This window comes from Lepidochelys kempii, chromosome 1 (genome assembly GCF_965140285.1).
Source record: "Lepidochelys kempii isolate rLepKem1 chromosome 1, rLepKem1.hap1, whole genome shotgun sequence".
Classification (NCBI taxonomy): domain Eukaryota; kingdom Metazoa; phylum Chordata; order Testudines; family Cheloniidae; genus Lepidochelys; species Lepidochelys kempii.
This window is the reverse complement of record NC_136380.1, coordinates 349,692,463-349,716,858: the sequence shown is the minus strand read 5'-3', so window position 1 is coordinate 349,716,858 and position 24,396 is coordinate 349,692,463. Positions and strand designations below refer to the sequence as shown.

General features: G+C 50.1%; 1 protein-coding gene across 1 annotated transcript; it reads left to right on the top strand.

Moving 5' to 3' along the window:
- The first annotated feature begins 4,558 nt into the window (after window positions 1–4,558).
- On the top strand, window positions 4,559–11,924 carry LOC140911174 (C-type lectin BpLec-like). The gene is made up of 5 exons (XM_073343693.1): window positions 4,559–4,669; window positions 7,705–7,923; window positions 8,308–8,445; window positions 10,008–10,122; window positions 11,857–11,924. Exons 1-5 carry the CDS (start codon window positions 4,559–4,561, stop codon window positions 11,922–11,924), a joined length of 651 nt encoding a protein of 216 aa, XP_073199794.1.
- The last annotated feature ends 12,472 nt before the right edge of the window (window positions 11,925–24,396 follow it).

Genomic DNA, 24,396 nt, shown 5'->3' with positions numbered 1-24,396 from the left:
AATGCCCACCCGCTGGGGGTCTGACCCAAGGACTCCAATTGCCCTACACCAGACTGTACCCACTGGGGATCCTGCCCACTGACTTCAGTGGGACTCCAGCTGATTTGCAAATAGAGGAGTGGCCAACAGAGGGAGTTTGCCTGGGAGTTCACCTGCAGGGAGTTCCCGCAGTCTTTTTTTGCCTTTCTAGCTTCTGTGAGCAGTAAATACAACATCTGAAGAGGCTCTTAGAAGGAAGACAATATGGATAGTGAGCGAGCAGCTGTTGTGACCTGCACAGGATGTTCCACGTTTGTCTTTCTCCCAGACAATAGAAGCAACTTTGTCTGTACGAAGTGCAAGATGGTCTCCACACTGGAAGAGAAGGCTAAAGGACTAGAGACCCAAGTATCAACCCGGTGTTGCATCAGGGAGAACTGGAAGTCCTGGCAAAGTCAAGGAATTATGATGTGATTGGAATAACAGAGACTTGGTGGGATAACTCACATGACTGGAGTACTGTCATGGATGGATATAAGCTGTTCAGGAAGGACAGGAAGGGCAGAAAAGGTGGGGGAGTTACACTGTATGTAAGAGAGCAGTATGACTGCTCAGAACTCAAGTATGAAACTGCAGAAAAATCTGAGAGTCTCTGGATTAAGTTTAGAAGTGTGAGCAACAAGAGTGATGTCATGGTGGGAGTCTACTATAGACCACCGGACCAGGGGATGAGGTGGACGAGGCTTTCTTCCGGCAACTCCAGAAGTTACTAGATCGGACGCCCTGGTTCTCATGGGAGACTTCATTCACCCTGATATCTGCTGGGAGAGCAATACAGCGGTGCACAGACAATCCGGGGACAATTTCCTGGTGCAAGTACTGGAGGAACCAACTAGGGGCAGAGCTCTTCTTGACCTGCTGCTCACAAACAGAGAAGAATTAGTAGGGGAAGCAAAAGTAGATGGGAACCTGGGAGGCAGTGACCATGATATGGTAGAGTTCAGGATCCTGACACAAGGAAGAAAGGAAAGCAGCAGAATACAGACTCTGGACTTCAGAAAAGCAGACTTTGACTCCCTCAGGGAGCTGATGGGCAAGATTCCCTGGGAGAATAACATGAGGGGGAAAGGAGTCCAGGAGAGCTGGCTGTATTTTAAAGAATCCTTATTGAGGTTACAGGGACAAACCATCCCGATGTGTAGAAAGAATAGTAAATATGGCAGGCAACCAGCTTGGCTTAACAGTGATATCCTTGTTGATCTTAAATACAAAAAAGAAGCTTACAAGAAGTGGAAGATTGGACAAATGACCAGGAAAGAGTATAAAAATATTGCTCGGGCATGCAGGAGTGAAATCAGGAAGGCCAAATCACACCGGCAGTTGCAGCTAGCAAGAGATGTTAAGAGTAACAAGAAGGGTTTCTTCGGGTATGTTAGCAACAAGAAGAAAGTCAAGGAAAGTGTGGGCCCCTTACTGAATGAGGGAGGCAACCTACTGATGTGGAAATGTGATCTCATCCATCCTCCCTGTTGAAGGAAAAGGTGCAGGTAGGGACGATTGAATTGTGGAGGTGAATGCATGGTTACACAGGTAGTGCCGGAGAGAGGGCTTTGGATTCTTCGACCATGGGATGTTGTTCCCAGAAGAAGGATTGCTAGGAAGAGATGAGATCCACCTAATGAAGAGAGGGAAGAGCATCTTCGCAGGCAGGCTGACTAACCTAGTGAGGAGGACTTTAAACTAGATTCACCAGGGAATGGAGACCTAAGCCCTGAGGTAAGTGGGGAAGTGGGATACCAGGAGAAAACACAAAGAGGTGGGTGCAATAGGGGAGGCCTCCTGATTCAGACTGAGAACATAGGGCAATTGGCTAGTTATCTTAGGTGCCTGTACATGATCGCAAGAAGCCTGGGAAACAAGCAGGAAGAATTGGAAGGCCTGGCACAGTCAAGGAACTCTGATGTGATTGGAATAACAGAGACTCGGTGGGATAACTCACATGACTGGAGCACTGTCATGGAGGGGTATAAACTGTTCAGGAAGGACAGGTGGGGTAGAAAACTTGTGGCAATCAGGGGAGGTCCCGGACAATTGGAAAAAGGCAAATATGGTGCCCATCTTTAAAAAAGGGACGAAGGAGAATCTGGGGAACTACAGACCGGGCAGCCTCACCTCACCTCAGTCCTCAGAAAAATCATGGAGCAGGTCCTCAAGGAATCCATTTTGAAGCACTTGGAGGAGAGGAAGGTGATCAGGAACAATCAACATGGATTCACCAAGGGCAAGTCATGCCTGACCAACCTGATTGCCTTCTATGAGGAGATAACTGGCTCTGTGGATATGGGGAAAGCGGTGAATGTAATATACCTTGACATGAGCAAAGCTTTTGACGTAGTCTCCCACAATATTCTTGCCAACAAGTTAAAGAAGTATGGGCTGGATGAATGGACTATAAGATGGATAGAAAGCTGGCTAGATCATTGGTCTCAACGGGTGATGATCAACGGCTCGATGTATAGTTGGCAGCTGGTATCAAGCGGAGTGCCCCAGGGTTCGGTCCTGGAGCCGGTGTTGTTCAACATTTTTATTAATTATCTGGATGATGGGATGGATTGCACCCTCAGCAAATTCTCAGATAACACTAAACTGGAGGGAGAGGTAGATACACAGAGTGACTTAGACAAACGGAAGGGTTGGACCAAAAGAAGTCTGATGACTTTCAACAAGGATAAGTGCAGAGTCCTGCACTTAGGATGGAAGAATCCCATGCACCGCTACAGGCTGAGGACCGACTGGCTAAGTGGCAGTTCTGCAGAAAAGGACCGAGGGGTTACAGTGGATGAGAAGCTGGATATGAGTCAGCAGTGTGCCCTTGTTGCCAAGAAGGCCAATGGCATCTTGGGCTGAATTAGGAGGAGCACTGCCAGCAGATCAAGAGAAGTGATTATTCCCCTCTATTCAGCACTGGAGTACTGCATCCAGTTTTGGGCCCCCCAAAACAGAAGGGATGTGGACAAATTGGAGAGAGTCCAGCGGAGGGCAATGAAAATGATTAGGGGGCTGGGGCACATGATTTATGAGGAGAGGCTGAGGGAACTGGGCTTATTTAGGCTGCAGAAAAGAAGAATGAGGGGGGATTTGATAGCAGCCTTCAACTACCTGAAGGGGGGTTCCAAAGAGGATGGAGCTCGGCTGTTCTCAGTGGTGGCAGATGACAGAACAAGGAGCAGTGGTCTCAGGTTGCAGTGTGGGAGATCTAGGCTGGATGTTAGGAAACACTATTTCACTAGGAGTGTGGTGAAGCACTGGAATGGGTTTCCAAGGGAGATGGGGGAATCTCCATCCTTAGAGGTTTTTAAGGCCTGACTTGACAAAGCCCTTGCTGGGATGATTTAGTTGGGGATCGGTCCTGCTTTGAGCAGGGGGTTGGGCTAGATGACCTCCTGAGGTCTCTTCCAACCCTAATCTTCTATAATTCTATGATTTACACTCCCTGGGGATCTGCCCAGAACTTTTCACTGGACAAGATGGACGGGAGCAGTTGGGCCAGTCAGGGTCCGGGCATGATGGCTCCCAACAGCAACACTGATCTCAGGGCTGACAGACAAGGGGGAGGGAACAGCTCTTATTTTATCTGTTATCTGAGCCCTGACAAGCACTTTCTCCTGCTCACAGCCCAGGTGGTGGGTGTGTCAGGGCTCCTCTTATCTCTGTTTGCCATGGCTGTAAATTATTGTATCTGTCATCAGCACAGATTTGCATGTTCAGTATTCACCCCTGGGCCCCTCCTACCCTGGACTGGTCTATAAATGCCCCAGGCACGGCCAATGTCCCATGCTGGCTGCACTTGAACTGACCTTGCACCAGAGCGGCTACGCAGAGAGACAATCAGGTGAGACCCTGCATTCCTCCAGCTTCTTCCTCCTCCTGTGCTGGGTGGCTGGCAGCAGCTGATCCGTTACAGGGGCAGGTGCCCTGGGTGAGTCCCCTGATCCACGGCTGTCTCTGTCTCACCCCTTCCTCCCACCCAGCACAGCCCTGCATGTAGTACCCTCATGCCCTGCAGAGCCGTGCCGAGCCCTCTGCCCCTCCCAGAGCTTGACCCAGCATCCAGTCCTGTGTCCAGTCCTTGCTGGAGCATCACTCTGCAAGGCAGCTCTCCCATTGGACACCTTCTCCCAGTCAGAGTGCCACGGGGGTCCCAGCCCCCATCACGAGGTGCAGTAACTATCACCCCTGCCCTCCTTTCCCCGCCCCAACCACATGGTGTTAGCTTTCCAGACACTCGATCTCCCTGGAGCTGGAAATATGAGTGTGATTCAAACACCTGTTAGTGGAGGAAAGGCCCCAGGGGCAGGGGCAGTGGGTGTTTCGTGGACCAGGGGCTGGGTGATAACACGAGAGGACTCCATGTTTCTAAAACTAAACTGGCTCTCTAGTCGGGCCATTTAGCAAACAGCCCCAGTTCCAAAGCACTGAAATGCCCCATGAGGGATGGCAGGGGGTTGCTCTGGGGCGCATCTCAGGCTGTCGTGGCCCCATCTTCCTTGTGTGTTTTCTCCACAGGGGAAGCGAGAAGATGGGGCCAGTCACCTACTTCAGCCTCTGCCTCCTCGGCTGCCTCATCTTTAACCCCTCATTGGAAAGTGAGTCCCTGCCCGGCCCCTCGGAGCTGGAGACCCCGGACTCTGTTTGCCCTTGATGGGAAGTGAATTTATTTCACCCAGGGCCCCCAGCCCCACCATGTGGAAGCAGCCAACAAAGCCAACCCCAGCCAGCAGCTCAGCCCCTGCCCAAGGGGCGAGGCTGCTTCCTGCTGCCCCTGGCTCTGAATGCAGAGGGAATCCCTGAGACCTCCTGGGGCTGAGTGTGAGAGACAGGCTGGGAGCTAGACCCGCCCCATCTCCTCTTCCTGCTTACGGGGTGACTCTCCCCACCGGGGTGAGGGGGAGGCATCCCAACCAGGGAACAGACTGTGCCAATAACATCCCAAACGAGTGACCTCCATCTCTTTTCAGAGGGCTCAAAATGGAGCCTCTTCGTAAACTTAATCCTTCTGCTTTGGGATAATCCAAACCCTTCCCCCCTCCTCCCTGCCAAAGAAGAGTCCTGGGACCCACAGACTATTTCTCTCCCCCAGCCCCCCTTCCTTACTTATCCCCACCAATCTCTGCACTTACTCCACATGCTCCTAATCCCTCCCCCCACCTTCCCTGCCCTCTCTGGGCCCTCAGCTATCAGAGAACCATAGAAATGGGGGCTGGAAGAGACCTGCAGAGGTCACCTTGTCCAGCCCCTGGCACTGAGGCAGGACCAAGTAAAACTAGATTATCCCTGACAGATGTTTTTCCAACCTGTTATTAAAAACCACCGCTGACAGGGAACCCACAACCTCCCTCGGTAGCCTCTTCCAGAGCTTCACTACCCTGAGAGTTGGGAAGTTTTTTTTCCTAATATCGAACCTAAATCTCCCAAGCTGCAGATTATGCCCATTACGGCTTGTCCTAGCATAGGGGCCGGCAAACTTTTTGGCCCAAGGACCACATCTGGGAATAGAAATTGTATTGGGGGCCATGAATGTTCAGAAAATTTGGTTTGGGGTGCAGGAAGGAGTGAGGTCTCTGGTTGGGGTGCAGGCTCCAGGGTGGGGCCAGAAATGAGGAGTTCAGGGTAAGAGAGAGGCTCAGGGCTGGGGTGGGGGAATAGGGTGCGGAGGGGGTGAGGACTCTGGCTGGGGGTGCGGGCTCTGGGGTGGGGCGGGGGATGAGGAGTTTGGGGTGTAGGAGGGTGCTCTGGGCTGGGACCATGGGGTTCAGAGGGTGGGGAGAGGGATCAGGGATGGAATTAGGGGATTGGGGTGCGAGGAGAGGCTCAGGGGTGCAGGCTCCAGGTGGCTCTTATCTCAAGGGGCTCCCAGAAGCATTGGCCATGTCCCCACTCTGGGTCCTACACAGAGCCATGGCCAGGTGGCTCTGTTCACTGCTCTGTCTGCAGGCGCCGCCCCTGCAGCTGCCATTGGCCGCAGTTCCCAGCCAATGGGAGCTGTGGGGGTGGTGCTTTGGGTGGGGGCAGTGTGCAGAGCGGAGTCCCCTGGCTGCCCCTACACATAGGAGCCAGAGGGGGCCATGCCACTGCTTCTGGAAGCAGGATGGAGTGGCTCCCAACCCTACTCCCCAGCTGGAGCGTGGCAAGCCCCAGGCCCTGCTCCGCAGCAGGAGCTTGAGGACCAGATTAAAACGGCTGGTGGGCCAGATCCTGCCCATGGGCCATAGTTTGCCCACCCCTTGTCCTGCCATCAGCGGACACGGAAAACAATTGATCACCATCCTCTTTATAACAGCCCGTAACAGGTGTGAAGACTGTTCTCTGCTCACTCCTCAGTCTTCTTGTCTCTAGACTGAACAAGCCCAGCTTATTAACCTCTCCTCACAGGTCAGGTTTCAAAACCTTTTAGCATTTTTGTTGCTCTCATTTTCCGGACTCTCCCCATCTTATCCACGTCTTTCTGAGAGTGCGGCACCCAGACCAGGACACAGAACTCCAGCTAAGACCTCGCCTCATGGTCACTTTCACCCAAATATCTTCAGAGTTCAGATTTGCAACCAAATCCTCCCTGTTAGTCAGAATGAAGTCTAATGTGGCTCTTCCCCTTCTTACTTTCTCCACCTTAGGAAATAAGAAGTTATCCCCAATACATTCTAAGAACGATTTGAAAATTTTATGTTTTCCCATATTGCTTTTCCAACAGATATCTGGGAAGCTGAAGTCCCCCCATTAGTACCAGATATTGTCTTTTGGATATTTCTGTTATTTGTTCTAGAAATACCCTATCCACCTCCTTCTCCCCGAGATTTGGTGGACTATAGTAGACCCTTAACGTAACATCACCCCTCTTTTTTCCCCCTTTTATCTTTACCCAGAGACTTTCAGTTGGTCTGCCTCTCACCTTCTGGACCTCAGAACTATATATTCTTGATGTATAATGGAACACCTCTTCCTTTTTTCTCTGCCTGTCCTTCCTGAACAAGCTATACCTCTCTCTACCAATATTCCAGTCAGGAGATTTATCCCCCCGGGATGTTAATTAAGTAATAATTTAGCTTAAATACTAATACTTCCAGTTCTTCCATTTACTCCCCATACTCCTTGCATGTGTGTATAGACATCTGAGATGTACAGCAGATGCCCACACTGGTCTCCCTCTTGTTGCTCCTATGACCCCATTGTAATTTCCCTTGTCCCCCACCAACATTTGGCCTTCTGTTAAGGTCACCTGTGGGATTTTGTCACCCATCCCTTTTGAACCTAGTTCAAAGCCCTCCTCACTAGGTTAGCAAATCAGTGAGTGGTGTCCCTTCAGCCTCTACTATACTCCAATGCCCCCAACTTCCCCTCTGCTCCTAGTCACACCAGTGTCCCATGACACCCAGTGCTCTCCATTCTCACCCCCACAGTCCCTGTGTACTCTGATTCAACCCCCTTGATACCTCTCCCTGTCAGGTTCCCCAGTGCTCCTGCACAGAAGATAGGAGGAGACCATCTTCACTGAGGACAGCCCAGCTCCTGTCCCCTTGGAGAGGAGACGGTGGTAATTATTAGTACAACAGCCTCACTGCTACTGACAAAGGTGGCAAGGGAGGGGCAGCTGTTTTAAGAAAGTGGCTTCAGCCCTATTGAAAGTAATAGGAGATAGTGGCCATTCTGAGAGAGGGCAAACGTTCACAGGATTTGGGGAGAACTGGAAAAGCTGGAATGATGACAGCTGGCACCTCTGCTCCCATTCTCTTCTCTGAAACAGCCTCTCACCACACTGTTCTCTCTCCCTGTCCCATCCCCTCTCTCGGATCAGGAATAGGAGCCACGTCCTGTCTCCCTGAATGGCTGCTCTACCAAGGCCGCTGCTATGGGTTCTTCCCTGAAAAGGTGTCCTGGTCAGAAGCTGAGGTACGAGGCTCTTCTCAGGGATCCACGGGGTGGGTTAGTGGGCAGGGGCTGAAGGGGTTTGGTGACATCACCATTAGCCCCAGTGTGTACCCCTGCAGAGGATGGGTGGGGAGGCTGCAGAAGTGACGTGGCTGGTGCAGAAGCGGGCCAAGGAGGATGAGGGAGGAGCCAGGGTTGAGCTCAGGGGTGAGGGGCTCCTAGAGGGTGCCCGAGGGCAAAGCCCGGCACAGGGAGTTTTTTATTCAGCACTCAGTAGGGGTAAAACACGCCCAGCTCCCTCCTTTAGCTGTGTGTTCCTGTGACTGGGCCCTGCCCTTCCTTGTTGCCTGCCAAACAGCGCCCCCTGCAGGGGGGTAACAGGCCTCGCTGATGTCCCTGCCCCAGGTGCAGTGTCAATATCACCGCAAAGGGGCCCATCTCGCCTCCATTCTCCATGGTGCAGAAGGGAACACGGTGGCCAGATACATCACCGAGTCAGGCTCCAAGAATCATGTCTGGATCGGACTGCACGATCCCCGGGAGGTGAGTGCCCAGAGCCTGCTTTGCCTCTGGCAGTTGTTCACCCTCTCCATGACTCTGTTTCCCAGGGGCTGTGCAAAGACCATGTCCCATGAGACCTTCATAGGGGCTGCCAGGAGCTCCCTCCCCCACTCCTACACCCTTCCCCTGTCATGGGCACCAGACTCTCCCATATGCACTCCATCTTTAACCCCTGCCCTCCCGCACCCTTTCCATCTCCATCCTTCTGTAGGTTCTGACTCCCCTTTGGCTTTTCCCTGCTAAATACAACCAGGCCCTGGTCTCTCCGGTCATCAAACCAACCTTTGACCAGCACCTGCCTCTCCAACTACTGACCCATCTCCCTTCCCCCTTGCCAGCTCATGCAATGTGCCGTGCCCTCCCGCTGCACCCCGCATCCCGTCTCCACTCCACTCTGACGAAGTTTTCCAGCCACTTTTTCCTGCCCAAGACTTGAGCCTCTGCTCCCCCTTGACCTCTAAGCTGCCCCAACACTGCTGGTCACTCCCTCAGCTTGGGGATCCCGTCCTTGCCTGGTTCTTTGTAGGAGAGCCCCCAGCTCCTTAGGGCAGGGAAACAAAGGGGGAGCCGTCACAGGCTGGGAAGGAGCCCCAGTGGAGGAAGGAGTCATTATGAACAGAGGACTGGAAAGAACCTCTCGGGTCACCGAGTCCAGGCCGTGCTATGGCCGGCAACCCCGTCACGCCATCTCTGTCACGCCACCCCCTTCGTAAACTTACCAAGCTCCACCTGAAGCATTGTCTCCATCTGTTTCCTCTCCCTCCCCACCGCTAGGGAGGCGCTGGGGTCAGGAGGCTCCCCGAGCATGCACAGACTCAGGCCCTGGATCCCCCTCCCCAGACCAGAGGCTGGGCTGGACTCAGAACAGGAGGAGTGAGAGACTCTGTGTCCCGTTCTCTAGTCTCCTCAGGCATCCAGCTCCCCACAACCTGGCACTGGATTGGAACTAGTTCTCTGACCCCCAAAGCCAGCTAGTCCCCCCATGAGCTGAGGCCAGGCCAGAGCCAGCACCCCTAGAGAAGAAAGGGCCTGTGTCCCCTTCTCTGATTCTACTGAGCTAATCAGTCCTGCTAACCTGGGGTCAGACTGACGCTGAGCCCACTAGAGGGGAAAAGGTCCCGTGTCCCATTCCCTGATCCATCCAGCATCTCCATCACAGACGCCCTTTTATTTTGCTTAAGCAGGAGGAGATCACCCACCTTAAAACCACTAGTGCCCCCCAGCGGGCCTTGCCTATGGGGTTTAGGGACTAGAACACACTCCAGAGTGACTCTGCTCCATAACCAGGTAATTCATTAATTCAAGCAACGGGCTTGGAAGGTAGAAGGTGACGTTCATGTGCTGTGTTACTATTAGATCAGCGTCTCCAGGTCCTGTCCCCCTGAGCTGGTCTCTCCCCACTGACTGCCCCACGGCCCTTCCCCGACTCTCTCCCACTGCCTAAGTAGGGCACTTCTGTGTTGGGTTTAGGTGTTTCTATGGTGCCTTGTCACCAAGGTCTCTTCTCCGTGGGACCCCACAACCTTTCTCCCCTGTCTCTGCAGAACAGACGCTGGAGGTGGACAGATGGCTCCCCGTATCGCTACAAGGCTTGGAACGCCGGGGAACCAAACAATGATAATGGTGTCGAGTACTGTGTCGAGCTGCTGAGCTACACGGGTAAGCAGTCGGTTCAAACACACATGCACCAACAAAGAAGCCAAGACACACACCCTGGCCACACACTCCAGCTCTCTCTGCGGAGATGGCCTCCTGTCCTGTCACCCTGCCTCTCTCCCTCAGCTCACACTGCCACTCCCTCTCCCCTCACCTGGTAACTCCTCCTGCAAGCATCCCAGTCTGAGGCTCAGCTCCAGTCAGAGGAAGGCCATCCAGTACCTTTGGCCCCAGACAATCAGTTGAAACGAAAGACCAGAGCAGAGCTATTGCCCACTGGGTGCCATGTAGGTGGGGTCTGGGTCCTTCGGTTGGTGCCTCGGTGGCTTTTGGCACTCTGATTCTGGAGTCAGCCAGGGGCTATTTTGGCCCCAGGACAATTTAGAGCAGCCCCAGAGCTGCTCTGACAGTGGCAGTAACAAACTGGACGGCCAGAGCACAGGGGCTTCAGACACACCCCAGCCTGTCCCCTATGTTGGGGAGGCCAGGGCTGGGCAGGGCAGCTCTCTCTGCTGGGCTCTCCTATGTGAGAAGAATCCTCAGCTGGCCATTAAGCCCGCTTCCTGCTGTCCGTGTCGCTGGAGTGAAATAGGGGGGTGGAGCGGGGCTGAAAGTCTCGTCTCATTTGCTGGCAATAGGACGGAGAGCTGCGTGAACAGGGAAAGCTCACTCACTAATTCATGAGTGACTCATTCTTCATGGGCCACGCTAGTCACACGGACTCGCCCACCCATCCGATGCTCACGAGTCTGAGTGTTCAGCAGCGTTGGTACGAATGCTCCTTTCCCCACAAACTCACACTGGGCAGGATTTTTCCCCCCACTGTCCCCTACTTAAAAGTGTCACTCGTCCAATCCTGGAGTGGGAACAGTGCCATGTGACCTGCATGACCAATCACACACACAGCTAATAGTTGAAGTGAAAACTACTGCAAAACAAGTGTGGGAACCGTTTCTGAATAGCGCTCCCGGGGCTGTGTGGCTCTGCGAATGGGGAAGAGGGTGAAATTCATAGCAATTCATCAAACCGAATCCTTAGTGCTGTCCCCTGGGAAGAGATGCTGCCGCTGGGCCATGCCCAAACCCAGATGTGTAGGAGATGGAGGTAGGGCCGGCTCGTTCAGCACAGAGCGAGCCAGATTCCCTCTTCCTGAGCTTGTCTCCCCGCTGGCACCTGGCCAGGGCTCTGTGCTCTCCTTTCTGGCCTTTTGAGGGGCGTTGGTGGGGACGGAACAGCAGTCACAGATTGAGAGGCAGCCTGGTCTAGAGGACAGGTAAGGGATTGTGACACAGGAGACCTGGCTTCTATTTCCAGCCCTGTCATTGAGCTGTTGGGTAAACTTGAGCAACTCATTTCCCCATTCCATGCCTCAGTTTCCCCTCCCACCTCTTGTCTATTTAGACTGCGCGCTCTCTGGGCAGGGATACTCTGTCAGTGTGTGTGGACACAGCACCTAGCACCAAGAGGCCCCGTCCTGCTCTCATCAGACACTTTCCAACACAATAGAAGAGGGTCTTCCATGGTTACGCTGACTCAGCGTCCCTCAGGGAACGATGGAGCCTGTCCCTGTCTGAGGCACATGGGCCTTCATCTCCAGCCTCCTCATCCTTGCAGCCTCATGCACGGGAGCTGGGGTCTTCTCTCAGCAGGGTGCAATGAGGGGGGTTGTCACTGTAAGGGCAGGAATGGCCCCACTCGCCCTTCCCCTGCCCCAGTGATTTCTGTTTTGCCTTCCAGATTTTAAGAACTGGAATGATAAAGACTGTCATACGAAAAACGGCTATGTTTGCCAGTATGAACTCTAGCGAGGGGAGTCGCTCGCCTGCACCTTAAGGGGGAGCTCAGCGCCTGGGATGCAAAAGAACTGGGCTCCTTGGGCACGATCAGGCAACGTTCCAGACTTTCCGATGCCTTTGCTGCATCAAGGGACAGTCCTCTCCCTCCCTGAGAGGCCAGATCTCACTTCCCCAGCTGCCAACTCTCTTCCCCCAAGTGTCTCTGGTCTAGTTACACTCCTGCCCCTTCCCTCTCTTCCCCTCAGTGACAGAAGCCCACCACAAGAATAAACTTTCCTGAGCATGCAGTTCTGTGTGTGTCTCCTCTGTCCCAATCCTGGCCCCTGCATAGATTCGTCCATCCAGCCCCCTCTGACTGTGTCCTGAGGCGCCCAGATCCCACTCGAGGAGAAGAAGGGAACCCCCAGAGGGAGGCAGGATGGGCCTGGCCTTTGAGACTGTTAGGGGGCTTATTCCTTCACCCACTCACTTCCCTGGTCCTTCTCGCATGAACAGAGAGCAACAATACCCGAAGTCCGAAGGTGCAAACAATTCGATGTTTATTGGGGTGAACTTCCAGCAAGCTTAAATACAAGTTCCTTTTTTCCTTATTTTCGAATCCCAACTTACTTCCTGTTTGCCCCTAATTTATATAGTAATATTCTTAGCTATACCTTAACCAATCATTCTACTAAAATTTAACTAACCAATCCTAACATGGATTAGCTAACCAATTATATCCCACCACCTTAATTAGTTTACACCCAGCAAAATTAATTATACAGCAGACAGAAGCAATCACAGAACCAGACAGAGACCATGCCAATAAACAATAGCAAAGTGGGAACTATAATGACAAAACAATACAGAAGTGAGGATTTCACAACTACATCTGTAAAGACATAAGAGTTTCCCAGCTATGTCTATTGATAAGTGAGTTCTTACCAGACAGAAAACTATCAACCTCAATTTCCTTTTACAGCTTCTAGGCACTTCCCTTTCTCTGGAGGTGATAGGCACTATAAGGACAGGATTAAATTCCTAACAGCCCAATAGCACCTTATTTCAATGTGACTAGTTTGGAATGTGAGGATGTGACCGGTCGCTTCCCAGCTTATGGCTGCCTCTGTCGCTTAGCCAAAGGCCTTAGCCTAAGAACAGGGCCTCAGACTGTCACAGTAAGAGAAGGCCCTTACACTGGCAGACAGTGATTTTGATTCTTTCTTTTATACCTCTAACTAGCCAAGTGATAGGAATAAACCTAAATTCTTAGAGTATAGGCCTTTACAGACAGGCCTGAATATCTATATCCTAACAGAGACAACAGACAAGACTTGTTTCAGAGTAGCAGCCGTGTTAGTCTGTATCCGCAAAAAGAAAAGGAGGACTTGTGGCACCTTAGAGACTAACCAATTTATTTGAGCATAAGCTTTCGTGAGCTACAGCTCACTTCATCGGATGCATACTGTGGAAACTGCAGAAGACATTATATACACAGAGACCATGAAACAATACCTCCTCCCATCCCACTCTCCTGCTGGTAATAGCTTATCTAAAGTGATCACTCTCCTTACAATATGTATGATAATCAAGGTGGGCCATTTCCAGCATAAATCCAAGTTTAACCAGAACGTCGGGGGGGAGGGTAGGAAAAAACAAGGGGAAATAGGCTACCTTGCATAATGACTTAGCCACTCCCAGTCTCTATTTAAGCCTAAATGTCTGGATTTGAAGTTTTTGTTGTAAGATAGCGACCTTCATATCTGTAATTGCGTGACCAGAGAGATTGAAGTGTTCTCCAACTCTTTTATGAATGTTATAATTCTTGACATCTGATTTGTGTCCATTTATTCTTTTACGTAGAGACTGTCCAGTTTGACCAATGTACATGGCAGAGGGGCATTGCTGGCACATGATGGCATAGATCACATTGGTGGATGTGCAGGTGAACGAGCCTCTGATAGTGTGGCTGATGTTATTAGGCCCTGTGATGGTGTCCCCTGAATAGATATGTGGGCACAGTTGGCAACAGGCTTTGTTGCAAGGATTGGTTCCTGGGTTAGTGGTTCTGTTGTGTGGTATGTGGTTGTTGGTGAGTATTTGCTTCAGGTTGGGGGGCTGTCTGTAGGCAAGGACTGGCCTGTCTCCCAAGATTTGTGAGAGTGTTGGGTCATCCTTCAGGATAGGTTGTAGATCCTTAATAATGCGTTGGAGGGGTTTTAGTTGGGGGCTGAAGGTGACGGCTAGTGGTCTTCTGTTATTTTCTTTGTTGGGCCTGTCCTGTAGCAGGTGACTTCTGGGTACTCTTCTGGCTCTGTCAGTTTGTTTCTTCACTTCAGCAGGTGGGTATTGTAGTTGTAAGAATGCTTGATAGAGATCTTGTAGGTGTTTGTCTCTGTCTGAGGGGTTGGAGCAAATGCGGTTGTATCATAGAGCTTGGCTGCGGAGGGTGAGAAAACCTGGATTTGTGCTGGAAATGGCCCAACTTGATTATCATACACATTGTAAGGAGAGTGATCACTTTAGATAAGCTATTACCAGCAGGAGAATGGGGTGGGAGGAGGTATTGTTTCATGGTCTCTGTGTATATAATGTCTTCTGCAGTTTCCACAGTATGCATCCGATGAAGTGAGCTGTAGCTCACGAAAGCTCATGCTCAAATAAATTGGTTAGTCTCTAAGGTGCCACAAGTCCTCCTTTTCTTTTTGTGGCACCTTAGAGACTAACCAATTTACTTGATCATAAGCTTAAGACCTAGGACAAGACTTGGTTTACCTCCAGATAACTGCAATACCCAGAGTTTCCTCTCTCTTCTGGCCCACCCATCTCCTCCTGGTCCCATCTCCACTCAGACACCGAGCTCCTCCAAGCAGGGTCGTGTCTAGCTGTTGTGTGAACATCAGGGCGTGGAAGTCTGAGCCTGCACAACCGTAGCTGAGAGCTGTAGCAGACTCCTGGGGATCCGGCACTGAGAGGCAGGGGCGCCGGAATCGGGAGGGCTCTTCCCTCCCCCTTTTTAACACGAAGAAACCGGCCTCGGGGGCCGGCGAGAGCAGGGAGCGCCATCTCAGCAGCGCCAGCCCCTGCTCAGCCAGGACGGGGGAGGAATCCAGCTGGGGGCTGGTTGCCGTGTTGGGAGACAGACAGGGAGGGGATGGACAGAGTTTGGGCGGGGGGCTGCTTGGGGGTCACGTGCAACTCCCCACTGCCCCAGCAGAGGGGGCTGGATGGAGCTGCTGTTCTCCAGCTGGGTGCTCTGCTCTGCAGCAGGACATGGCCTCCTGGGTCCTAGTGCCCACCCTTTCGCTGCACAAAGGTGAGTGCCCGGCGGGGGCGGGGAGGCAGGGCAAGAGGTGCTGGGGGAAGGGGGACGGGGGGGAGAGACAGTGGGGAATGGGGGTGGGATAGGGCAGAGGGGAGAGAAGGGGTTGGGGCAGGGGGCGGTGAGGAGAGGAAGGGGGATGGGGAAGAGAAGGGGATATGGGAATGGGGCGGGGAGCAGGAGCCTGGCATGCGCCATGCCCTCAGCAGCAGAAGCCGCCCCGAGAGGAAGGCAGCCGCAGCAGCACCAGGAGGCGCATCTCTGCAGCAGCTGGAGCTGGAGTGGCCGCATCGTTGCGGCAGCAGGGGGGCTCCCCCGATAACCTGGCCCATCTCCCCGCCTCCCCCGCTCCCCAGCACCGGCAGCCCAGGTACCACTCCAGGCAGGGGGAGAGAGCCAGGGAGCCAGGGGAAACGGCTTCAGTGCACACCTGCCCCAGCAAATACAGTAGGCAAAGTATGCCTACGGGGGACGCACCTAGCCGAAGGGGCTCACCTCGGCTCTCGCTGCTCTTTAGGCAGCGTTTCAATCCGCAGCTCATCCGAGCTCCCCACCCCGGTCATACGAACATAACGACGGCCATATTGGATCGGGCCAAAGGTCCATTTAGCCCAGTCTCCTGTCTTCTGACAGTGGCCAGTGCCAGGTGCCCCAGAGGGAATGAACAGAACAGGGAACCATCAAGTGATCCCTCCCCTGTCGCCTATTCCCGGCTTCTGGCAAACGGAGGCTAGGGTCACCCTCCCTGCCCATCCTGGCTAATAGCCATTGATGGACCTATCCTCCAGGAACTTCTCTAGTTCTTTTTTGAACGCTGTTATAGTCTTGGCCTTTACAACATTCTCTGGCAACAAGTTCCACAGGTTGACCGTGCGTTGTGTGAAGAAATATTTCCTTGTGTTTGTTTTAAACCTGCTGCCTATTAATTATTTGGTGACCCCTAGTTCTTATGTTATGTGAAGGAGTAAATAACACTTCCTTATTCATTTTCTCCACACCTGCCAAGATAGTATAGGCCTCTATCATATCCCCCCTTAGTCGTCTCTTTTCCAAGTTGAAAAGTCCCTGTCATTTTAATCTCTCCTCATACAGAAGCTATTCCATCCACCTAATCATTTTTGTTACCCTTCTCTGTTCCTTTTTTAATTCCAATATATCTTTTTTGAGATGGGGTAACCAGATCAGGCCAGAGAGAGGGACCCAGGTGACATCACCTCCTTTTGGGGCTTTGGCTGAATCCCAAACACCACCTGGGATTTGAACCAGGATTAGACTTTAACAACAGCACCAACGCCGGCTCCAGCCCATTGTACCTAACGTCTTCTTCCCCAAAAGGACAGTTATTACCACCTTTCATCCCACCGCAGAGATTGTCACACAGGGCGGGGAGGGGACCTTTTACACGGTCTCTGCTGCTAAGAGGAAAGGGAACAAGGGTGAAGATAAAAGCCTTGCTTAACACTACATTTCAATACTCCTGGCTCCCATTTGGGTTTTTTCCTTTTTGTGTTTCGGTCAATCCATTTCTAACTCTGCTCGGAATTTTATAGTGTATATGCCACAATTCTAAACTGGTTGAGGTCGCTAAATACCCACCGCTGGACCTTGTTTAACACTGTTCAGTGCTGGACAGCGACTGGGTTATGTTAACACCTTTCGCCTATACATTCCATCTAAATTAACACAACAGGCCCCGGCATGGGTGGGGCCTCTATGCATGGCCTACCACAATGTAACTTCATCCTTCAGCCAGGTGGAGTCGGCAGCACCCACAGACAGGTTCAATATCTGGGGGTTCCTCTTAACACTGCCACAAAGAACCAGCTCAAGCCCCCACCCAGTAATCTAGGGAAATTAAACACCATCCTCGGACATTCATAACCATCCCGGAGGCTTCCCCACTCACAGGCACTGAATCTGTGTGTAACCAAAGAGAACTGCTATTGATAGGGAAAGGGAACCCAGCATTAGTTTGGGAAAACACCACAACCACATTCAAACACATGTGATCATAAGCCAACCCAACCCCAGAGTACTCTGGGCAGTGTCCTTTGCCTCAGTTTCCCATCTTGTGGTTGGAAAGTCTGACAAACAAATGTCCCGTTAGCACATAGCTCCCCTCTCTCTCCACTGCACCCTACTCACAGTTGGCCGTCCTTGGTCATCAAAGACCCAGAGTTCAGAGGGGTCTTAATTTGGGTTCACCACCCACCCCCAGGACGTGCATCGAGCACAACTGACCCTGCTGCCACCATTCGCTCTGCCACCATCAGTCACTCCGGCGCTGCTGCTGCTGTGTTATTTTGGATTTAAGGGAAGTGTGTACTTTAGAATGTAATTAAGCTAACTGGAACTGTATTATGTGCATTTAATAAAATAAAAAACTACATAGTTAAGGGTTAATTAAAAAACAGGCTTTTAAAGGCAAGGTTAAAACTAGCTGGCAGTTTTCGCTAAGTAAAATTAAAAAAACGTCAACAAGTATAACTAAAAGCCTTGATCAACAAAAGACCTTAAATCTGGGCACCTTTAATATAAAAGTTTATTGAAACTCAGGAAATGTAATAATTTAGTAGGGGTCATTATAACCTATGTGTTTTGTGAATGTTAATTATAAAAAACTAGTTAATATAGTGTACTATACAACAGTCCTCTGAAGCCATCTTCAGAGACTTTTTCCCTGACACCTTTTCTCCCTGGTGGGCGAACAACTGGCCATTGTGCACCCGCTGTTAATTGACTCAATACCATTCCAGATTTTAGGTAAATATCTGAACTGTTCGAAACCTATTGCTTCTGTCTGTGTGCTTAAATCTAATAAACTGCAGTTTTAAATAAAGCAGGCTTACTTGCGTTAATCTTTTATCGGACGGAATTGCTATGTTCCCATTGATTTATTCGTGACACCGCCTAACATGAAAGAGTTAAGTTGCCCCTGCTGTGTTTTCTGAAAACCCTGGGTAACAGACTTTGGCAAGCTAGCCAGGAGTGGTGTAGAGGAAGGGAGTTTCTTTGTTTGTTGCAATAGGTGAAGGGGGCAGTAGAACAGGGTCGCAACCTATAATTCTCCACGCCATAGCCCTTGAGTTGATTTACAGTCCCATTCCGTTGTTGAGTTACGGGCTCAGGCTGAAAAGCCTGGTTGAGTAAAAGATATGTCAGAAGGACAGGGAACACCTGGAGAGAAAGAAAAGCTGGAAGTAGATTTGTGTAATAGCTTGGCAGATTTCATGCAGGAGCATGATAATGGTTTCGGAAGCCTGGGAGCTGTACCGGTCCCAGAGCCTTCCTGCAGCTTTATAAGTAGATGGTAGAATTAAAGACAAAAATTAAGAAGTTAAAAAAAATTAAAAAGACAAAGAAATACCCAGGCTAAGGGCAGCTCAGATAGTGGTACTGCAGAAGCAGACATGTGACAGTAAGAGAGAATGGAGCAGGCTGGGGCAGAAAGTGTCTGGATTGAATCAACAGCAAACTAAGAGTGGACTTTGCATGGGGAATCAGGGCTGGTGCGTTAGCTGGTATGTTGTGAGGTCCATGGTAGATCAGGGCTCTCTGGATAGACAAAGCCCAAAAGTGCCACCACGAGGGATTCTGGTTGTACAGGCTGGCTTTGAACTCCTGGACCATCAGGAGTCAAAGGTTATTGCCATGGCCATTGGAATGGTAACTGTAGGTGCCTAAGTACCATGGTGATGGATACTAGAGAGAGAGATTCTTCCCTTAGTGTGTGCCCAGAGGCACTCTGGTCCTGTGGTGACACTGGCTGTATAAATACCTGCTTAGGTACACATTAGTATAAGAAGGATTTGTCCAGCGACCTCTAGGTCATGGGATGTTGCAGCTCTCCCTCTACAAACATACAGCCTTGAGTACATTTGCTGGAATATCTTGGATGTAAATGGTGACAGTTCTGTTCCCGGGATGGGGGATGGATCCAGTGGCCAAAGAGGTCTTTGTCATCCATCATGTAATGAGTTCACTAACGTTTGTCATCCCCATCTGAAATGTATGATATGCAAGTGCCAAGCATTGTGATTGCTGTTACTGGATAAAACGCAGGGAGTGCCCATCTCCAATATTTCCTGCAGAGACTCCAGTTTCAAAACAATGGTGTCGATTCCCCCCTTTCATAAATATAAAGGGAAGGGTAACAACCTTTATGTATGCAGTAACATAAAATCCCTCCTGGCCAGAGGTACAGAATCACTTTACCTGAAGGGGTTAAGAAGCTCAAATAACGTGGTTGGCACCTGACCAAAAGGACCAATAAAGAAAGAAGATACTTTCAAATCTGGGTGGGGGAAAGAGAGATTTTGTTTGTGCTCTCTTTGTTGTTCCCTCTCTGGACAGAGAGAGAGATCAAGCAGGAAAAACATCTCCTGAAAACATACATCTAAAATTACAGAAGTTGTAAGTAAAGACAAGGAAATGCGTTAGATTATCTTTTGTTTTTGCTTGTCAATTTTCCCTATGCTAAGAGGGAGTTTTATTCCTGCTTTTTGTAACTTTGAAGCTGAGCCTAGAGGGGAATCCTCTGTGTTTAAATCTTTTTATTACCCTGTAAAGTTACCTTCCATCCTGATTTTGCAGGTGTGATTCTTTTACTTTTTTCTTTAAATAAAGTTCTTCCTTTAAGAACCTGTTTGATTTTCAGCATCCTAGGGACAAAGGGTCTGGTCAGTACTCACATTATTTTCAAGCCTCCCCAGGAAAGGGGGTGAAAGGGCTTGGGGGAATATTTTGGGGAACAAGGGACTCCAAGTGAGCCTTTTCCTGAATTTTTGTCTAAATCACTTTGTGGCGGCAGCAAATACCGTCCAAGGACAAGGAAAGGATTCGTGCCTTGGGGAAGTTTTTAGACTCAGCTGGTAAAAATAAGCTTAGGGGGTCCCCACAGCTGTACCCCAGAGTTCAGAGTGAGGAGGGAACCCTGACATGGTGGCAGCACGGTGGGATCATTTTGAACCAGAAGCACAGACCTCAGGATTTTAAAAGGACACATTTTTTCTTTTCGCTACTTGAAAACCAAGGAGAGTGTTTTTGGTTTTTTTTAAAAGGACAATTTTTTAGGTTTTTTTTTTTTTTTTTTTAGTTGAGAGCAGCTGGAGTTTTTTTTTTCTTTGCTTGAGGGCAGAGTAGTTAAGTTACAGCAAGGGAATTCACAAGCTGTTTTTTTTTTCTTTCTTTCTAGCTGTCATAAATATAAAGGGAAAGGTAAATCCCTTTAAAATCCCTCCTGGCCAGAGGAAAAATCCTCTCACCTGTAAAGGGTTAAGAAGCTAAAGGTAACCTCGCTGGCACCTGACCAAAATGACCAATGAGGGGACAAGATACTTTCAAAAGCTGGGAGGAGGGAGAGAAACAAAGGGTCTGGGTCTGTCTGTGTGATGCTTTTTCCGGGGACAGAACAGGAATGGAGCCTTAGAACTTAGTAAGTAATCTAGCTAGGTATGTGTTAGATTATGATTTCTTTAAATGGCTGAGAAAATAGCTGTGCTGAATAGAATGAATATTCCTGTCTGTGTGTCTTTTTTGTAACTTAAGGTTTTGCTAGAGGGATTCTCTATGTTTTGAATCTAATTACCCTGTAAGGTATCTACCATCCTGATTTTACAGAGGTGATTCCTTTTCTACTTCTATTAAAAGTCTTCTTGTAAGAAAACTGAATGCTTTTTCATTGTTCTAAGATCCAGGTGTTTGGGTCTGTGGTCACCTATGCAAATTGGTGAGGATTTTTACCAAACCTTCCCCAGGAAGTGGGATGCAAGGGTTAGGAGGATTTTGGGGGGAAAGACGTGTCCAAATTACATTTTTTCAGGAACCCAGATAAAGTTTGGTGGTGGCAGTGGAAATCCAAGGGCAAGGGGTAAAATAATTTGTACCTTGGGGAAGTTTTAACCTAAGCTGGTAAAAGTAAGCTTAGGAGGTTTTCATGCAGGTCCCCACATCTGTACCCTAGAGTTCAGAGTGGGGAAGGAACCTTGACACTAGCTCTCGGGTTAGGCTAGGCTAAGCGCAGGAAGGCTGGGATGATGGAAAGTGAGGTCCAGAAAAAATGGGAATTAGCCAGATTGAAGGATGACCAAAAACAGAAAGAACATGATAGACAAATGGATTTAAAATGCTTGGAGTTGGAAGCAGAGGAGAGGAAAAAGAGGTGAAACGCTTGGAGGCGGAAATGCAGGCAAAATGCTTGGAGACGGAGTTAGAGCGGAAGCGCTTAGCTCTGGAAAGGGTAAGCTGGGTCTACCAGACAACCCTAACAATCCTTCTCCAGGTACCGCTCCCCATTCCAAAAACTTCCCCACCTACAAACTAGGCAATGATACAGAGGCCTTCTTAGAAAATTTCAAAAGGGCCTGACTTGGGTACAGCATCTCTCCACACCAGTATATGGTGGAGCTGATACCTCAGCTCAGTGGACCCTAACAGAGGTGGCAGCTGAAATGCCAAGGAACACAAGAACAGCTACAAACCTTTTTTAAAAAGGCCAGAATTAGAATGGAGCTAACACCTGAGCATGCCTGTCAGTGGTTCAGAGCCCTAACGTGGAAACCAGACGTGGCATTTTTCCGGCACGCCAACCACATAGTGAAAAATTGGGATGTCTGGATATCAGGAGCAAGCGTTAAATCTCTGGAAGATCTGTCTCTCCTAATGCAAATGGAGCAGTTCTTAGAGGGGGTTCCTGAGGGTGTTGTCCTGCTGTTAATTATTTGTCAGAGTGGGGAGGGAACCTTGACAGCTGCTGTGTGGATTATGTATCAGGCTGTGAACAAGTAGCGGGAGATTTGGAAACAGGAGAAGGAAAGTTTGCAATAGGAGCTGGAGAAACTGAGATTGCAAAATGAGGGGATGAAAAGAGACCTGCAAACTGCTCTGACACAAAATGTAACTAACATCCAGCAGATGGCCACTTTCACTCAGATTTGTCAGGAATTGGCATGTGATATGGATGCACAAACTAAACAGGCTACAAAGCCACCTGGAAAAGAGCATCATAAGAAATGCATTGAAGTGATTAATAAGATGGAATCTGCTTTGGTGGCTAGGAAAACTATGTGCAGCATGGCTTTTGAACATAATCGCTGGGACGAGGAGGATAGGGAAAATGCTGTGACGGAGTGGCAGAGGGGAAAAGCGCAAGACAAGGAGGAGGAATATGTAAAGCCAAGTGCCCTACCACCTCCACATGAATATATGAAAGAGGAAAAGAAGGGCAAAAGGGAGGGGGTGTTATTATGACCTGGCAAAAAGTATGGGAGTGAAGCAGCAAGTCAGCCCACCTACCATAACATTGATATACCGATGTGAGCAGAGTCAGGATGAGCTCTACCCTGACATCTGGTGGCGAGTCATGGTGGGTTGTGGAAAAGAACTTCAGGGCCTGATCTCATTTTGCATAGACACTCCCACCCCACCTAGATGGTCACTTTGGCTGCTGTAGGAGCCCTAGTTTCTCTGTTATTGGGGCAGGAATAAACTGTTATTATCCTGATTATGTGAATCAAGGACAGTGGAACTGTACGTGGCCTTTTGTTATGATGGAGGGACTCACCATCACCTAAGCAGCACTCGCTAGGCAAGGGTCATGGATTCCAATTCCTAGTGAATGGAAAATGGCTGGGGATAGGTATTGATACCTGGTGGTATGAGTCCCCTGGTGGGGGCCTTACATTCTAATTGCACTTTCTTCACTGTGGAATATCAGAGCTAATTTTGATTCCGTTAGGAGTCTAGTTACAGGCTGCTGAGCTGAATTCACTTTGGGCCAATGGTGCACCAGCATTGAAGCTCCTCTACTACAAGCTGAAATCCCAAAAGAGCTGAACTGACTAAGAGCTGAAATCCCTGAGTGTTGTGTTAAGTAGCGGGGGAGCCTGAAGAAATAGTGCGGAGCAGTTTGGGGACAGCTGGCAGAGCAGAGCGGCTGGTGGAGTGGAGCAGTTTGTGGGATGCCTGGAGCAGCTCATGGGGGCGGCTGGCAGAGCTGAGTGATTTGTGGGACAGCTGGTGGAGCGATCATCTTTGGACCATGTAAGGTGCCCCTTAACCTCCCTCCATCTCCACCCAGGTGGGGAGGTAAAACTCTGCAGATAAACTTTCAAACTCTGGGGCTGCACTGAACAGGGGCAGAGACTTTTTGGTTGTTGGACTTTTGGGACTTTGGGTGATTTGGGGTTGCTGGACTCCAGAACCAAAGGGAAAGGACATGGCCCAATTTGCTTGGGGTGGGTTTTTTGCTCATGGGTTGTGTTCTGAATCCTGTTGGGGGTGTTTCCCCAACATAATGCCACATTGTTTCTCTCTGTTATTAAAAGGCTTTTGCTACACTCAGACTCTGTGCTTGCAAGAGGGGAAGTATTGCCTCTAGGAGGCGCCCAGCGGGGGTGGTAACAGATTTGTTATATGATGGTTTCAGGGAACCTATTAAGGTGTTTATAGGATCTCAAGAGGAGTTGGACTGATTAACTGGCCCGGGAGGCAGAGAAGGTCGTAAGCAGAATAAGTGGCTGCTCCTGGAAGGCAGTCAGCGAGGTTTCTTAGAGCCACCAAGCAGGCTACAGGGGTCCTAATCATGCCGGTATGAGACGTGGAGTGGGACGATCCAACAAAGGACGGGGTGGGTCCGGTGGAGGATCAGTGTGAGCACCAATATGGGCTTTGCTCCAGGAGAAAGGCGCAGATCTGGTTTGTTTAGATGGACAGCCTTTAGAGGTTTTGTTAAATGCTGTGAGTGATTTGGCAGGGACCAAGTCACAGCCTGTGCCACAACCTGGGGCTAAGGCTGTTGAGATTGTGGGAACAGGTGCGGAGATCTGGTAGGCCCTTACGGCTTGTTAACCCAGGAATTGGCTCAGATGGACGTGGCAGCTTCCCATCAGGGTAGCTCCACCTCTCAGTAGCGTTGCCTCACCCTTAGCAACCCCAGCCCCCAAGACTGGACATTAGTGGCTAAATTGCAGCCCCACCTAGACCTTAGGTGGAAGCGGGGCAGGTGGGGGCGGGAGGAAACATACAATGGATGCTAGTATTAATTGATACAGGAGCGGAGGTAAATCTGATGAAATCGGGGCAGGGGGATGTGCAGAAAGGACAGACTATTCCTTTATTTGGATTTCAGGGCACAGGAGTGAAAGGGATTTTATTAAAAAATCTGTCATGGATGATAGGACA

Excerpts from the sequence above, each read along its gene's own strand:
- LOC140911174 (XM_073343693.1), top strand. The coding sequence starts at position 4,559 with ATGGGGCCAGTCACCTACTTCAGCCTCTGCCTCCTCGGCTGCCTCATC. Across the intron at positions 4,670-7,704 it reads AGCTGGAGACCCCGGACTCT|GATTTGGGGAGAACTGGAAA; the intron begins GTTTGCCCTTGA and ends AAACGTTCACAG. Across the intron at positions 7,924-8,307 it reads TGTCCTGGTCAGAAGCTGAG|GTGCAGTGTCAATATCACCG; the intron begins GTACGAGGCTCT and ends TCCCTGCCCCAG.